This window comes from Tursiops truncatus, chromosome 11, assembly GCF_011762595.2.
Source record: "Tursiops truncatus isolate mTurTru1 chromosome 11, mTurTru1.mat.Y, whole genome shotgun sequence".
Lineage (NCBI taxonomy): Eukaryota > Metazoa > Chordata > Mammalia > Artiodactyla > Delphinidae > Tursiops > Tursiops truncatus.
This window is the reverse complement of record NC_047044.1, coordinates 24,947,187-24,963,563: the sequence shown is the minus strand read 5'-3', so window position 1 is coordinate 24,963,563 and position 16,377 is coordinate 24,947,187. Positions and strand designations below refer to the sequence as shown.

The 16,377-nt window shown below is 39.1% G+C and overlaps 1 protein-coding gene across 1 annotated transcript in view; it reads right to left on the bottom strand.

Annotated features, from left to right (window-relative positions):
• CCDC38 (coiled-coil domain containing 38) overlaps positions 1–16,377 on the bottom strand; it is a 41,269-nt gene that overhangs the window by 1,425 nt on the left and 23,467 nt on the right. The window contains exons 7-12 of the mRNA XM_073788336.1: positions 15,320–15,377; positions 12,111–12,180; positions 10,419–10,570; positions 8,990–9,125; positions 4,207–4,412; positions 2,000–2,093 (exon numbers count right to left, since the gene is read on the bottom strand). Coding sequence (XP_073644437.1) covers positions 2,000–2,093; positions 4,207–4,412; positions 8,990–9,125; positions 10,419–10,570; positions 12,111–12,180; positions 15,320–15,377 — 716 coding nt within the window. The remainder of the gene's footprint in view (positions 1–1,999; positions 2,094–4,206; positions 4,413–8,989; positions 9,126–10,418; positions 10,571–12,110; positions 12,181–15,319; positions 15,378–16,377) is intronic.

The window sequence follows — 16,377 nt, the reverse complement described above, 5'->3', positions numbered from 1 at the left end:
TTTCTCAGTAACTGCCATAGCTAATTTCTACTCCATTGGTTCAAAGAGACCACTTTCCTCTGCTAAGCAACAGCTGACTGGCATTTAAAAATCCTGTTAGGGCTTCCCTGGTGGCGCAGTGGTTGAGGGTCCGCCTGCCGATGCGGGGAGCGCGGGTTCGTGCCCCGGTCTGGGAGGGTCCCGCGTGCCGCGGAGCGGCTGGGCCCGTGGGCCATGGCCGCTGGGCCTGCGCGTCCGGAGCCTGTGCTCCCCGGCGGGAGAGGCCGCAGCGGTGAGAGGCCCGCGTACCGCAAAAAAAAAAAAAAAAAAAATCCTGTTAAACAAAACCTTGAGAAAACCATGTACTATTTTCTTAGGCACGAGAAATCCTGTTGGCTCTTGGTCCCACCAGGAGAGGCTTAGGAATACCCCAGTTCATACCTATTTATTCTCTCTGGAGCATATACTCAAGTATATCATACTAATCTTTCTCTTTGAGTCTTTTCTCCCCCTTCTCCTTATTCATTTATTTATTTTTTGTTTTGCCTTTATATCTGAATTTCTATAAATTAAATGTATAAGAAAACTGTTCTGTTAGACATGAAATTTGATGGGACATTTCCATTGTGCCTCAAAAGGGGCACCAACCCTGTGTGTGACTGTCCCCTGCATTGCAGAATGTTTGACATTCCTGACTCCAGAGAACTAAATAGCACTAGCAGTCCTCCCCTCATTATAACAACAAAAATATCCTTAGACGACTGGAATCCTTGAATTCCTTTCCTAATGTCATATTTTTTCCCTCACTGGTGATGATCTCCTTTGATAACCTTTGTTATTAATTTCTGTCTGGGAAAATTGCCAGTGATGAAATGTCCTAAATGTCCTCTGAAAGAGTAAAATCTTCTTTCAGAGGTCTTCATACATTGTTGACTTATCAACATTCTTTCTCCAATTTTCTTCCAGATTTAGTTTTCATTCTCATTTTTAGTCTGTTAATTCAGTAAGCATTTATTGAGTGTCCACTATGTGCCAGGCATTGGGGATACAAAGGTCATAAAACTCATTCATGGTCTAAAAGGAAAGATGGATATATTAAAAAATAATCACTTTAATTTGGTGAGTTTAGTAAATAATAGTATATACATGTAGCAGGGTGATGAATGGTTAATTCTCTCTTAGAAGAAGAGAAGTTAGAGTTGAACTTCTCAAGAGAAGCAGAGTTGAACTAGATAAGTACAGACCCTTTTAAAGATGAAATGCTTATTTAAATAAAATTAATCATCACTTTTTGACATAGTACATATTAACAGTTACCATACTTCAGAACTTTAAGTACTTACCTCAAAGGCTGGTTGTGAGGCACAGAAGCATTCACTATAGGTTAGCTGTGACTATGGTGAGAATCAATGTCCATATTAGCTTTGCAGTTAACTATGAGATTGCCTTCCTGGAACATACTTCAGACTCTAGCTCAGAGGAGGGAGAGTGGCATATAGAAACAAAAGGCTCTTCACACCTAGGGGGAGTCATAGACCACGTGCACTCTGTGACTGCCCAATTCTAAACTTACTGAACAGGTAATCTTGAAATATGAAGAACCTTGGCTTCTGGTCAGATTCTGCTGCTAAATCTGAAGTGACTCTGGGTAAATTATTTTAACTTCAACTATAAGTCTCATTATTTTTACAGTGTGAGGATTAAAAGACCCTTCCAGTAATATGTAATTCACTTACTATTATTTTTTTAATTCTCTAGTTTCATGGCACCTGGAGCTAAAGAAAAAGAGGAGAGGGGAGAGGTTTCTTTTACCAAAAAGTTAGTCTAATGGAGAACTGTAGAACCAGTAATTTGAATCATTCTAAAAGTAGCAAGGAACCAGAGAGAGATCAATTTAAGCTGTTAGCAATCTTACTGAAGTTTAACCTGGATAAATTAGATGAGTTAGGTATTTTGTTTTTGCACCACAGAAGCCCTCACACATTGATGTAGTGGAACCTATTAATAACAAAACACAAACCTTTTTCTTTGGTTGTGCTCCTGCTCTTTCCAGAGCAGTTTTTAGCCTTTCCTCCTGGTGTTTTTGTTTTTCTTTCACTTTCTCTTCACGCAACCTGTCAAGAGGGGAAGACATTGTTCTAACTATAAATCACAGAAAGTAAAAAAGACCTACATCATTACTATTTGGTAAAGAATTATGTAAATATTATAAAGTTTCCTTTAAGGTTAAATGAAAATAATACTTCATCTTCACCCAAATCTATGGGTTTTGAATATTCAGGTGAAATTTCAACAACAAATCCTGTTTGTGTTGAAATGGGAAGAAAATGCATGTCACCATTTTGGAAGAAGTAAAATCTATCCAAATCTTGGTCTAAAACAAGCACCTCAGCAAAGCTTTCTCATCACTCCATTTACAGTTCGGTACTTCGCAGTTAATCCGTATGGCAGCCACTTGAATTAATTTCCAGCTATTTCCCCCTCTTTTTAAACCTTTTTATTGAAGTATAATGTGGAGAAAAGTACACAGATCACAAGTGTATATAGTTCAATGGATAACCACAAAAACATACTTTCCAGTAAATCTTTTTGAATGTTATCCTCAAATTAAGGCCAAGAAATAGTATTTGTCTTTGTTCTCTTCAGAATTGTTATGAGGATAAAATTAAATGAGCTGACTTATGCAAACTGTCTAGTCCAATGCCTGGTACAGAATAACCACTGGACAAGTGATAGCTTTTGTATGGATGTATATAATTATCAATGTAACATTCACTGAACATTTTTTATGCAAAATTAGGTGTTATGTTAGGTGCCTCCAAACCATGGGAAAAATCCAGTAAAATTCTCCTTTTGATAAGAATGATAAGTAATTGGAATTAGGTTCATGTATCACTACTGGAAATAGTAGTAATTACAAGATGCAAATGCTCTTAGTATAATTAGTCAAAGGTCATCTTCTGGAAGGAGTGATTTTCATTTATGATTTCTTAAAAAAATTGCTTCATATTCAATAAAATCCCATCAGGATCACCTTAATATATTCTGGACTTTGTTTTTATATGGAGGAAACCATATCCCCCCCACCCCAGTAATGTAAGCAGTAACAAAGTATCTAATATTAATGGCTACTCTTTGAGTACTTACTATATGCCAAGCATGCTTTAGCGCTTTACATAGATTATTTAATTTAATCCTCACAACAACCCTGTGAGATAAGTTCCATTATTACTGCCATTTTACAGATAAGGAAACTGAAACTTAAGAGAGGTTGTGTGGCCTGCCTAAGGTCACAAAAGTTGTAAATGGCAGAACCTGGATTGAACCCAGGCAGGTCAGCTCTAATGCCCATGCTCATAGCCATAGTTCTAGTATGCCTGCCAACATGTTTTTTTGCTATAACAAGAACATTATTCCACCTATAAGCATTCTCTATATGCTACATTATACTAGGGATCATATTATATTTATAATAATCATTGCCTCAAAGGTAGTATGTACATAAAATCCTTATTTAACTTGGTATGGAAATTTCTAAATCAGTGAATTCTCCGGGAAAGGCCCCAAGCTAGGCAAAGATGTGGGGACATGGGGGCTGGGCAGGGGTGGAGGTGAGGGTGGTGGTATGTGTTCCAGGGATGGCAATCTTCATGAGATTATCTTGAGGAATAAATGAGTTAATGAGTAAATGTGATGTATGTAAGTGTTGGCAGTTAGGAACTGAGGAAAACCCTCATTACATGGCTCTAACTTTCAAACAATTCCTTCATAGGTTGAGTCTCCCTGTAGTTTTCCAATGAAAGGCTCCTAATTCTAGTCTTGGGCCCTTCACCACAAGTATAGTTCTCCTTCTACATTATAGCCCTTTGAAAATTTTCATGTAAGTAGTGAATATTCACTCTGAAAATTCACTTTTTCAGGCTAGAAGGACCCCTTGCCCATCCGAAACTATGTCATTTGCCCCTGATGAACTCTCTCCTTCACAGTGCTCGTTTTACCATTGATAACGAGATGTTTATTTCGTAAGAATATGGATGTTATGTGTCTCCACACTAAATAATAGCTCCATGAGGAGGGCAGGGCTGGGTTTGATTCCACTGTGTCTCTATATTGCGTATAATAGAGACTTGCTGTATAATAGACTTCCTTAATGTGTGTGGAATCCAAGCAAAAACAGCTTCTCATTAAGTCTTTCACTACATTTATATCATAAGACAGTGACTGTACTTTTGCCGTCGTTCTTTCTGTTTCATCCTCTCAATTGCCTCCACGGTTTCTTTGGGAATGGATTCAATGAGATCACTCAGTTCCACCAGGCGAGACTCTACTTTTACCAGCTTTTGAACTGGGTTGAGGCTGCCAACCTCAGCATCTCCAATGCAGACTTTGTATACTTGATTAATTTTTTTACTAAGAGAGTCTATCAGTTTTTCCTGAGGTTGAGAAGAAAAGGAGAGCAGAAAACATAAAATTTCATTACCATTTTCTTGTTCATTCAATAAACGTAAAATTCCCTTTTACTATATTATAATGAAAAAGGCTTTTATGTTCTAAGTATTTCCTTTTTTAAAAGAAAAACTTTAGTACAACATAGAACAGTGAGAAAATGCAGCATTGAATTTATGTTATAATTTATAGTCAGATCATTACTATAGTAACACCTTGGATTATTTTCTTTAAAAATATTTCAGTCTAGGTATAAAAATAACTTAATAGGACAGATTGTCTTTTTGCTTGAATGTTTTCTGTATCATTCTCATTCAAGTAGACACTACATAAACATTTTAAATCCTTTTTTTCCCCACTCTAACGCATTTCCTAGCAGCACAGTGTGTGAGCTCCCTTTTTTGCCCTTACTATTCTAATTTGCTAAAACTATAATCCTGTATGATAGTTATTTGCATACATGCCTTATCTCCCCTCCTAGACTGTAAGCACCTGGAAGGCAGGAGCTATTTCTTATTTTTACACTTATATCTAAAGCAGCACCTTGCACATAACTGTGCACTTAATAAATGTTTGCTGATTAAATGAATGCATTCTCTAAGGAAAAAAAAAGTTACAAGCAAACAGATTCCTAAGCTGGCCTGTAAAATCTTTTGAGGAGTTTTTTCATTCTCTCCACTGGGAAGCCATTCTAGTACTCCAGTCTAAGCAGAGGCTTAGGCCAAACCTTGCTGATCCCTGTACCTGGCCACTGTGCCGTTTTAACTGTTGGTAGAGATGCTCGAGCTTGTAGGTAACATGTTTCGGGACCGTAAGGAAACTTTCTGTCTCTCCAGTGTGTACCCGGCATTCGCAGATGAAAGGATCTCAATAAACTGAGCAAAGTAAATCGTTCTCCAGGTAGCATCCTGCCCTCATTCCTGCTTCTGCTCAGGAAGATGAGAATCACCATAAAGCCAAGGACAAATAATCCTCAAGACAGATGTAGCTCCAGGAGCCATGGGAGACCCCTCCTGAAACCACAGACTCATTACAGAGCCACCAACACTTAATTACAAGTCAAGATCTGTTACCAATAGTTTACTTCAAACAGCTTGTCTGTCCCACCTAGTTTAACAAGCTTTCTGATGGTCCTGTTTGCCATAAAGTCCCCCGTTTTTCTTCTAAAGTAACACTTACTGTATTCCCTATTTATATTTAAAATATGCTTCTTCTAGGAAATTTGGAGAAATACAAAATAATGTTAAAGGAAAAAGTAAAAAAAAGCAAAAGTCCTATTTGCCATAAAGCTTTTTTCTTTCCCTTTCTAAATAACATTTATTGTATTCCTATTTATATTAACACATTCCTTTTAGAAACTTTAGATGTATAGAAAAATATAAAAGGAAAAAAGTATAACTCATCAAGGGGCTAAAATATTGTACTTGGATATGGAAAAAATTACTGTAATGTGGGTCATTAAAAATATATATTCTGAGAAAACATCTTTAATATGAGAATGATTAGTAAGTTGATGGAAGTTTTGTGGGGAAACCTCTTGAACACTTAGAAAGAGCTTTAGAGATGGATGGGCAGTGACCTTTCAGCATGTCTTGTTTTCTTTTTAAGTTCTGCCTGTCAAACAGGAGAGGAAAAGACAAGTAGAGATATTTTATTAAGATAACAAGTTAAGAACAGTGTAAGAAGTAGGATTGGGGAATGAGGTTAAAGAAAATACTCATGTATGAAAAAGAGATTGAGGGCCTGGCCCAACAGAGCAGAAGGACAAGGAAAAAGGGAGCTCAAGGCACAGGCCTACAGATGACAGAGAAGTAAAGCATCAGTCCCATCCCTGGAGCTGCCACCAGATGGCGGGCCCAGCCCAGAGCACCTCGGAGGAGGAGCAGCCAAGAGAGGCTGCAAGAAGTGGGAGGAGATGCTGCTTCCTGCTGTGTAGCGGGACAGGATCGGGACAGGACCGTGAAAGGCTCAGAATACTGGATACGAACTCTGGATGCCTTCAGCAGTGAATGGGAAGTGATCTGACCAGAGCAATGATTAGGAGAAATAGTTGTATCAAAACTGGATAGGCGAGGGGGTAGATGTCTAGATGACCTTTAAAAGTCCTTTCCAACTCAAGGATTCTGTAATTCTAATCCATGTTATGTTCTGCTGAGTGCTGACTGTAAACAACTTTTGCAATTGAACTTGATTAGCTCCCTGTGCCCAAGAACGATAAAACGAGAGATGAGGACGTTCTGCAAATTGAACAACGGAATAGCTTACATTCCATTTCATGTTCGATAAACAACTGCACAAAACAACATGTATGAATCTCACAAACATAATGTTGAGAGGAAGAAACCAGACAAGCCAGACATATTACATGATTCCATTTATATAAAGTTCAAAAACATGAAAGCTAATCGATGGTGAGAGAAGTAAAGATAGTGGTCATCTTGGGTGTATGGCAGAGACTGGAACGGGGCATGCGGGAGGCTTCTGGGGGTGGTAATGGTGTGTTCACCTTGAGGAAATTCCTTGAGAGATAAACTTAGGATCTGTGCACTTTTCAGTGTTACATTATAGTTGAGTTTAAAATTTTATTTTAAAAGTAAAATATTGAATCAAGGAAAAATGTTTTTAGGGGATTAAGTACAGTTAAGAGTGTGGAAATTTTGAAAGAATAAAATACTCATAGCTCCAAAATACCTATGATAATTTATGAATATTAAAATTAGACACAGCTATGCTTATTCACTCATAAAGGATTATGTTTTGCACATTTCAACATATGAAAAGAATGGGAGTGGGGAAGCTGGAAAATTCTTAGAAAAGAATACTTTCCCCTGCCAATTGTCCTGCTCTGCCTCTGCTTCTCTGCCCCAACATTTCACATTTTTGGGAGACACTGTGAATTATTAGCTCCATTTTCCCAGAGTATATAATACACGGATGCCAAAATTACACTTGTGACCCAAATGTCATAGTCTTTAAAAAAGTAATTTTCAGATCAATTCTATCTTCTCCATTTAGGGCTCTGGTTGCTTCAAAGTTTGAGTATTGAAATGCCACTTTTTTTCATAGCCATCCTAAATTTGGATGAAAGGGGCTTGGTGGAGGGCACGGGGAGATACCACTGATATTTACCTGACATTTTTCATGTTACTCAGCTTCAGAATTATTTAAAACAGAATTGAAGGGTGGAAACAACCCAAGTGTCTGTCAACAGATGAATGGATAGACAAACTGTGGTATAAAAATACAGCAGAATATTATTTGGCTGTAAAAAGGAATGAAATTCTGATGCATGCTACAACATGGATGAACCTTGAAAACATGCTAAGTGAAATAAGCCATAAACAGAAGTCCAGATACTGTACGCTTCCATATATATGAGGCAACTTTATAGAGACAGAAAGTAGAACAGAGGTTACCAGAAGCTGGAAGGTGGGGGAATGGGAAATTATTATTTCATGGGTACAGAGTTTCTGTTTGGGATGATGAAAAATTCTGTAAATAGATAATGGTGATGCTTATGCAATATTGCAAATATACTTAATGCCACTGAATTGTACGCTTAAAATGGTTAACTTGTAAATTTTATGTTGTGTATATTTTACCACAATTTAAAAAAAGGTTTAAAAAAACCCCCAGCATTGAAGAACTGAGAGGTGGCTGTCATCACACTTCCTGCCCTGGCAGTGCACAGTCCTATCCCCTCCTACCTCCGGGTGTTATGCCACCCTAGGAAATGTGGGCTGTGAAGGAGCCATAAACAGGTTTGTCTTTTATAACCCTGCCCACCTATGGGCAGGGGAGCATAGTCATCTTCTGATAGAGTCCCCTTAAATCTACCTGTGTTTGAAAATCAAGTTCATAACTATAATTGTGATATTAGTCTCACATATGAGTTTTGAATTTTATTCATTTGAGATTTTTACAAGAAAACCAATGTTAGCTGGAGTTTGTTATGGGTCTTAAAACTAACCTAATCATTCATTCAACAAACATTTATTGAGCACTTACTTTATGAGGACACTAAACTTAGCTGACTAGATAGGGTAAGACAACCCCTACCCTGGGGTTTGCATGGAGCTGGGAGAAACCAGCACGCAAACAGATAAGCACACATGGATCTATGCAGACCCGAAAGAGGCCACAATCTATTACAAGCTCACTGTTGGGAAGATAATTCCTTTCAGTGCTGATTCAGTGATTCCTCTGTTAATTATTTGCCCCTCAAATTAATACCAAAATGATCACAGGTAGTGAAATACTTCATATGTATGGTAATATGTATACTGACTAAAAGAAATGTATTTATAGGCGGGGAAATCTCAGCATCATACTTTGTAACATTTTAAGAGAACTCCAATGCCAATTTAAATGCTTTCTATCTACTGTGAAATTAGCTATTACATATTGACAAGGTAATTATTTCCAAGCTGCTTTCTGGGCTCCATCATCAACCTGGGACTTGTGGTTTGCTTTAATTCCCCTATTCCAATGCTTAATACACAGGGAATGCAGATTATTAATATCATGAGCCAAAATAAAATTACTACAGGCAAAGAATGATTACCTGAGCATCTGAATTACATTCTCCAAAACTAAATAGCCGGGACCTTAATTCCAGTTCTGCTGCTTTTTCCTCTTCTCTTACACAGTTAACCTTAAGCATTTCCTTGTGTTCCAAAAGAAACTCTATGTTGGTATTTCTATTGCAAAAGAAGAAAGAGACCCTTGTCTGTAATTTGTGGTTTAGTGAAATAAGCCATCAGTCAGGAGCTTCAGCACTCCCTCCAGATCATGTGTCAACATCCTATGTCTAGCAAGCCAAATACAAGTTTATATTTTAAGACATTGACAAAGTACATGCAACTTTTCAGGTTAAAGTGAGAAAAATAAATGCACAGATGCTTTTTAACTTCCATCAGGAAGCATTTTTCTCACCCCACCCCCACTTCTGTGGTTCCCCCAAGTCCCCCAAATAGAAAGCAGCAGAGCTGAGGTATCGGGAGCCCAAGCTGTGTGACCTAGTATGTCAGCGTTCTCAAACCTGGCTGATAATCAGAATATCTGAGGAGCCACTGGGTGAAGTACAGACTCCTGACTACTCACTTAGAGATTCTGATATAGATCCCCTTTTCCTGCCCAACCATACCCACCCCATCCCCTCAAATCATATTGTCAGGGCGGGGGCCCCATACACTGAGGACTGGGAGAGAAGAGACAAGGATTAAAAGGATACAGTAGTCTACTGGGTGATTATGAGATTATGGTTTTAGGTTCTTAACTTATGAACAAGTTAATATGTTCCAAAGTTCAATGTAGTTTGACTTAACTATTTAAAATGATTGCTGTCTTCTGATCCAGAAGACTCTTCCCAAAAAAGGTTCTACACATTTTTAGAATGAGTAGATATAAAGGTCTATTCTCTGCAACTTGAAGCTATTTTCCAAAATTGTAATCATATAAAATTTTAGAGTAGAAAGGAATTTTGTGAGTCATCAAATCCAGCCTCCTTCCCAACAGAAATCCTTTTTTATAGTAGCCCTGATATATCAATATGTACATTATAAAATGATATATTTAAGTCACACACAAAAAAAACTTTTGCTGAGAGTCACAGCCAAGTAAAAGGCATTTATTAGCATTATCCAAAGCATGAATTGATTAGCCAGATGCTAGCATAAAACTGTAATGAACAAAAATTAAGGCAGTAGGTGACATTTCAATTCTTTTTAATCTTTTAAATTGTCTTTTATTATTGCTAGCTAGGAAAATATTTTGACAAGTGAAAAGTAGGGACTAAAATTAAACTAAAGCCAGTCTATTCTGTGTAAATATAACTTCTACCTTTTCCACTCTTCAGTGTAAACTATTATTAACAAAAATCCCATCCTAAATCCAGAGAGACCACAAGGAAGGGCCATACATAAATGAGTTGGACTTTATCTCTGGTTAGAAATCGGTTAATAGAATAAGTCTACTTGTTTTTAATGACTTACATTTTATCCTGTATAAGTTTTTCTTTTTTATTTACATCTTTAAGATTTTCATCTACATCTTGGGAGTATTGTACCAAAGTAAGATTCTGCTCTTCCAGCTCTGTGAGGACCTGAAGTAACTCTTCGGGTTCTTTGAAATAAAGTTCTGGCTCCTAATCAATCAATAATGAAGAATATAATTCGCTTAAAAACATGCTACCTGTGTACATGTGACATCTAGGGAAGAAACAGGGGGGTAAAGGAATACCATTCTGATTATGAGGGAGACATGGGCAGAGATTGACAAAGGAGCCTATTTCCACATGAGAGCTGGCCTTCAGGAAGAGAGCACTTTGGGTGTTGGGGGGAGATCAAGGTTGTTAGGGAAGGGGAAAAGGAAGAGGGTGAGGAAAAGAGAAGGAAGAAGGGATGGAGCAGAGGAGGAGGCAAGGGCAGGAAAAAGGGAAAAGGCAGGTCTACAGAAAGGTAAGGGGAGAGGAACAGAAGAACGAGAAAGACAGGAGGCTAAGTGGAGGTCATTTTCTCCCCACATTTTAATGATTTTCTATTTTCCAAAATTTTAAGTATAAGTTTATATTACTTTAAGTAAATTTAATTATTAGCAAGATGACTTGAATATTTGCACACCCATGTTCATCATATTTACTATAGCCAAGAGGTGGAAGTAACCTAAATGTCCATAGACGGATGGATGGGTAAAGAAAATGTGGTATATCCATTCAGCCTTAAAAAAAAAGGAAATCCTGTCATTTGCTACAATATGGATAAACCTGGAAGACATGAGGACATGAGACTAAGCGAAATAAGCCAGTCATGAAAAGACAAATACTGCATGATTCCACTTTTACGAGGTATATAAAGTAATCAAACTCTTAGAAATGTAAAGTAGAACGTGGTTGCTAGAGGGAGTGGGCATAGGGGAGTTGTTCAGTTGGTGTATAGTTTCAGTTTTGCAAGGTGAAAAAGTTCTAGAGGTCTGTTACACATCAGTGTGCTTATAGCTAACACTAGAGTACCATACACTTAAAAATGGTTAAGATGGTAAATTATGTTTTTCCTACAATTAAGAAAAAAAGACTTGGATAAGGTATGTTATACATAATACATGGATGGTGTTTTCAAGTGTTTTTCATTCGTTTTGAGTTTCTGTGGTTGTATATAGTGTGGGATTAGCTCAAAGTCAGGGTTGTAGCCATACAGGGCTGTTTTGTTGAAGGTCAATTTATCTCACAGTCCAGCTACCCAGCATACCTCAAGCCCCAATAAAATGATAAACAGTCAGAAGGTGGTTATTTTTATAGGAAGACTGTAGATAATGTATATCTCCTAAATTGTTACCTTCTTATAGACCTTTATTTATTTATTTTTAATTTTTTTTTTTTTATCTTTTGGCCACACCGTGTAGCATGCGGGATCTTAGTTCCCCGACCAGGGATGGAACCCATGCCCCCTGCAGTGGAAGCACGGAGTCTTAACCACTGGACCACCAGGGAAGTCCTGACATTTATTTTTCATTAAATGTCTGATGACAAAGATGAACTGTATATAACTGGAGAACAGTATCAAAATCATATTTTCTTCTGGAAAGTTGTGGAATATTTGGAATAGGACATTTTAATTTCAAAAGAAGAAATGAGCATTTATACTTTTCACCAAACACAATTTTTAAATCAAGAAAGATAATCTGGTTACCAGATCATAGTCCATATCATCATCTAAAAAGAATTCCGAACTGTCTTCTGAACTGATACTTTCAGCTCGGCTGTAAAAGAAAAAGAAAATGCCTGATTTCTGAGCCACTTTCTGTCAACAGATTTGCTTTCATTTCTAAATTGTCTTTGGAACCTAACGGTAACATAGTTCTTTTCAATAGCCTGTTTAGCCTTTTAGGGAATTGCTGATTGCAGGAATCCATGGATTCCATGAGTATGCAAAAGAAAATCAGATTCAGTCCCAGACAAGGGTGACATATGCAAACAGACCACAAGGAAGGGCCATGCCACATGATACCAATTATTTGAGGTGCATCTATAAAATTTCAAATTTTAAAAAAATTTAGAAAAAACAAACACATGACAATCTACATTGCTACATCTGCTTTGTCCTTTTTAAGGCAGTATTCTTGAGAAACTAAACATGTGCTCTAGTGCTCAAAACAAAACGTGTGTTCCAAGTAACACAATATTTGTCTTTTTAAGAGTAGATTTTACCTTTTAAAATATCTTCTGATCAGGCTGAGGAAATGTTGGTTGGGGGTGGGTGGGTGATGAGGTACATCCTTAAAGAATAATTATATGGCTTGCAAGGTGGCTCTGGAAAAATCCTTTAAGAAGGATAAATTGAAAATGATTGGAATATTAAAAGGGGCAGGGACTAAGGAGAGAGTAAGGCGGCTGTTGGTGTGATCTAGGTAAGTAACACTTTCAAGTAGAGGGTAGTGATGATGGGAAAAGTGAGTAAATGGGTGGGGCTTGGGAGGAGAATCTAGAGATGCATGAAAGAAAGAATTCATGGTAACCAAGAATAGAGCTACTGGGGCCAAAACAGAAGAGACAAAGATGACTCCAATGCTTGTAGTTTGTGAGCCTGGAATAATGGAGGTTGCACTAACAGGGAGGAAAACGGTTAAAGGATGGGATAAGAACAGGATTAAGATCTGCTTTGTTCATGTTGAGTTTGAGGGGACAAAATAACCTACCTGGAGCTGCCCGTTAGGCAATTGGAAATAAGTTGTAGGAAAACTGAGAAAGGGCCATAGAAGTAAATGAATATTTGGGAAACATCCCCTGAGAAAGCATTTGGTACTGCTGTCCATGCCACTCTTCTTGAACTCAGTGATAGCATTTTCTAATCAATCTCCCACCTCTCTGATACTTTTACCTTTTGGGGTTCCTTTTCTTTGGGTCTCTGGTTCCTCAGCCTTCTTGCCTCTCATTCTAACCATTCTTTTGGGCTGATCTCATCCTCTCTCACAGATTCAACCACTGCTAATATACTAACTCTCACATCTCTCTCTCTTTCTCTTGAGCTCTGGACTTCAATGGCCAGCCTCTAACTGGACACCAGTATCCACTTGGGTGTCCCCTGGGGAGCTCAAACAGACACATCCAAAATCACACTCTTTATCCTCCTGCCAGGCTTGCTCCCCTTACTGTGTTCCCAATATCATTGAATGACAACATCATACACCCGGTTGCCACACTAGAAATTTGGGAGTTGTCTGTGGCCACTCTCTTTTCCTCACACTTCCCCCAAAGTATAGGGGACGCCTGTCAATACCACTTCCCTGATGTGTCCCACAGCCTTTCCTTCTTCGTTCCCGCTGCCACTGTCTGGTTGAGGCAGTCCATTATCTCTCACCTGATGAACTGTGACAACAGGCTCCTAACTGGCCTGTCCATTTAGGAGTTTCATCCCTGTCCATTTTATTTCTAGTTTCATCCCTGTCCATTTTATTCTTTAAAATACCACCATATCCAATTTTCTAAAATGCAGATCTGATTGGGTCTCTGTCACACACTTGCTAAAACCCTCAGTGGCTCCCCAGGGCACTTGGAACAAAACATAGACTCCTTTGGATGGCACCACTGCTTCCCTGTTCATGATGCAATACCTATTTACCCCTCGAGCCTCACCCACTTGCACCCTGCGGCCCAGCCGTTCTGAACAGAGCCAAACGCCGTCACCCCTGTCCCAGAAGGCCCCTCCCTCTTCCAGAGTGTCCTCACTGACCCCTCCTCCTCACCAGGAGCAGCGTAGATGCCACCTGATCTGGAGGGTGTTCACTGATCCCGCCCTTGCTTTCTGAGTCTCTCACCTCTCATCTGGGCTGAGAGTCCTTCCTTTGCATGCCTGTGGCACCCTGAGCTTATCCTTCCAATGGCCTTATCACATTATAGTGTAACTGACAAATTCCTCGTCTGTCTCCCTCACTAGATGGTAAGCCCCTGGAGGGCAGAGACTGTCTTTTATTTATTGCTGGCCCTGCAGGGCACTCAATAAATATGTGCTGAGTAAATGAAAGAAACTAGGAGAGTGGTGAGCTTTCTGAGAGAATGAATGTGACGTTTGAGTATTACTGTGTGCATCAACATGAAGAATCCTTATGATATTCTGTATTTGATTGTGTCTTGACTCTGTTGATGTCAATATCCTGGTTGTGATATCATATTACAATTTTGTAAGATGTTACTATTGGGGGAAACTGGGTGAACTGTAGTGGGGCCTCTCTGTATTTTTTTCTTACAACTGCGTGTGAATCTACAATTATCTCAAAATGAAAATTTAATTAAAAACACAACAAAACAGTGACTCCTAAATGCCACAGAAGTGCAGTCACCCCAGAGCCCCTGGAATTCAGAGCACAGTATCTGTGTTGGCTTTTGTCATGGATAATACAGTGCTGGCCCAGATCCTTCCTTTGGGGCTGGTGTACCCATCCTAAACATCAATATATTTTCTTAAAAGCTCCCCTGGGGTAGCTAGGGTTGAGAACTACCAATTTATGAAATAATGAGTATAAATGAGTCAATAATCAAATAAGGGAAGAAACAAAAAATGCTTTATAGTCTCATTGCAGCAATTTTGAATGACATGGTAAAATTGCAAACACACAAGTCAGCAGTGGATTCAAACAACTGGGCAGTGAATTCTGAGAGGCAAAGACCCAAGACGCAGGGCGCAGGCAGTTTCTGCAGATAGCAGTTGTAGGCCCTCATCAAAGGATGCAGGGAGGCCTATGAGAGCTTGGTCACCTCAGGAGCACATAGAACCACTACCTCCGGCATCTGTTAACGGTGGGTGTGGATACATGGTACGTATGTTAAAGAAAGGCTAAAAGAAATATTTGCTTAAAAAAAAAATTCACAGTTTTCAAGAGAGTTAATCAATATGTACTGTACTTTGATAAGGATGATTTCTTTTGCTCCTGGGTGGGAGTGGTCGTCTTGCGCGGTTTTGCTGTTCAAAATGTCCAGGCGAAGTCCATGTCATTGGTGATGGTGGAAGTGAAAAAAATAACGTAATTAGAACTGAGTCCTTGTTATTTGGTACAAGATATTCATTTTTTCTGCACCGATATGCCCATTACTTTTTAAAAATTATTATTAGAATAATAATCGTATAGGAAATAGAGCTCTTTTATTCTACTACTTTTGGTTCCAAGCATAAAATCAAAGGCACTGTTTGGGGTGGGGGGGTGCATTTTGTCAAAAACGTGGCACAACTATTAAAGGTCACAAATCAGGGACATAGATGGTGAAATATAAACCATGGTTCTATTTTTACCTAATCATACATATTTCTAATCAGAGATTTTAAAAGATCAATATATAAAATAAAAATGATGGACTTCAATTATTACATCTTGTGGAGAGACCTACCATAGGCCCATACAAGTCGCCCATGCACTCATTCCCCTGACACCAGTGTCTGGGCCTGACCCTGGTCTGAAACTGAGAAGTGGGCAAAACTGGTCTTGGGTCTCTCCATCCACTGACCCCCAGGTCCCCCCCACAGCCAGGCCACACTTCCTCATGCCTGTGCTCTTGTGACTTCCAGTCACCCTTTCTGCTATTCTGTCTTGAAACCACAGCAGGTCCCACTCTCCCACCCTCTACCTGGGAAGTTCCTACTTATTCTTCAAAATCCAGCTCAAACATCACCTCCTCTTAAAGACTCTTCTGGGACTTCCCTGGTGGCACAGTGGTTAAGAATCCGCCTGCCAATGCAGGGGACAAAGTTTCGATCCCTGGTCTGGGAAGATGCCACACGCCATGGAGCAACTAAGCCCATGCGCCACAACTACTGAGCCCACGCACCACAACTACTGAGCCCGCACGCCACAACTACTGAAGGCCGCATGCCTAGAGCCCGAGCTCCACAACAAGAGAAGCCCCCGCTCACTGCAACTAGAGAAAGCCCGCGTGCAGCAATGAAGACCCAACACAGCCAAAAATAA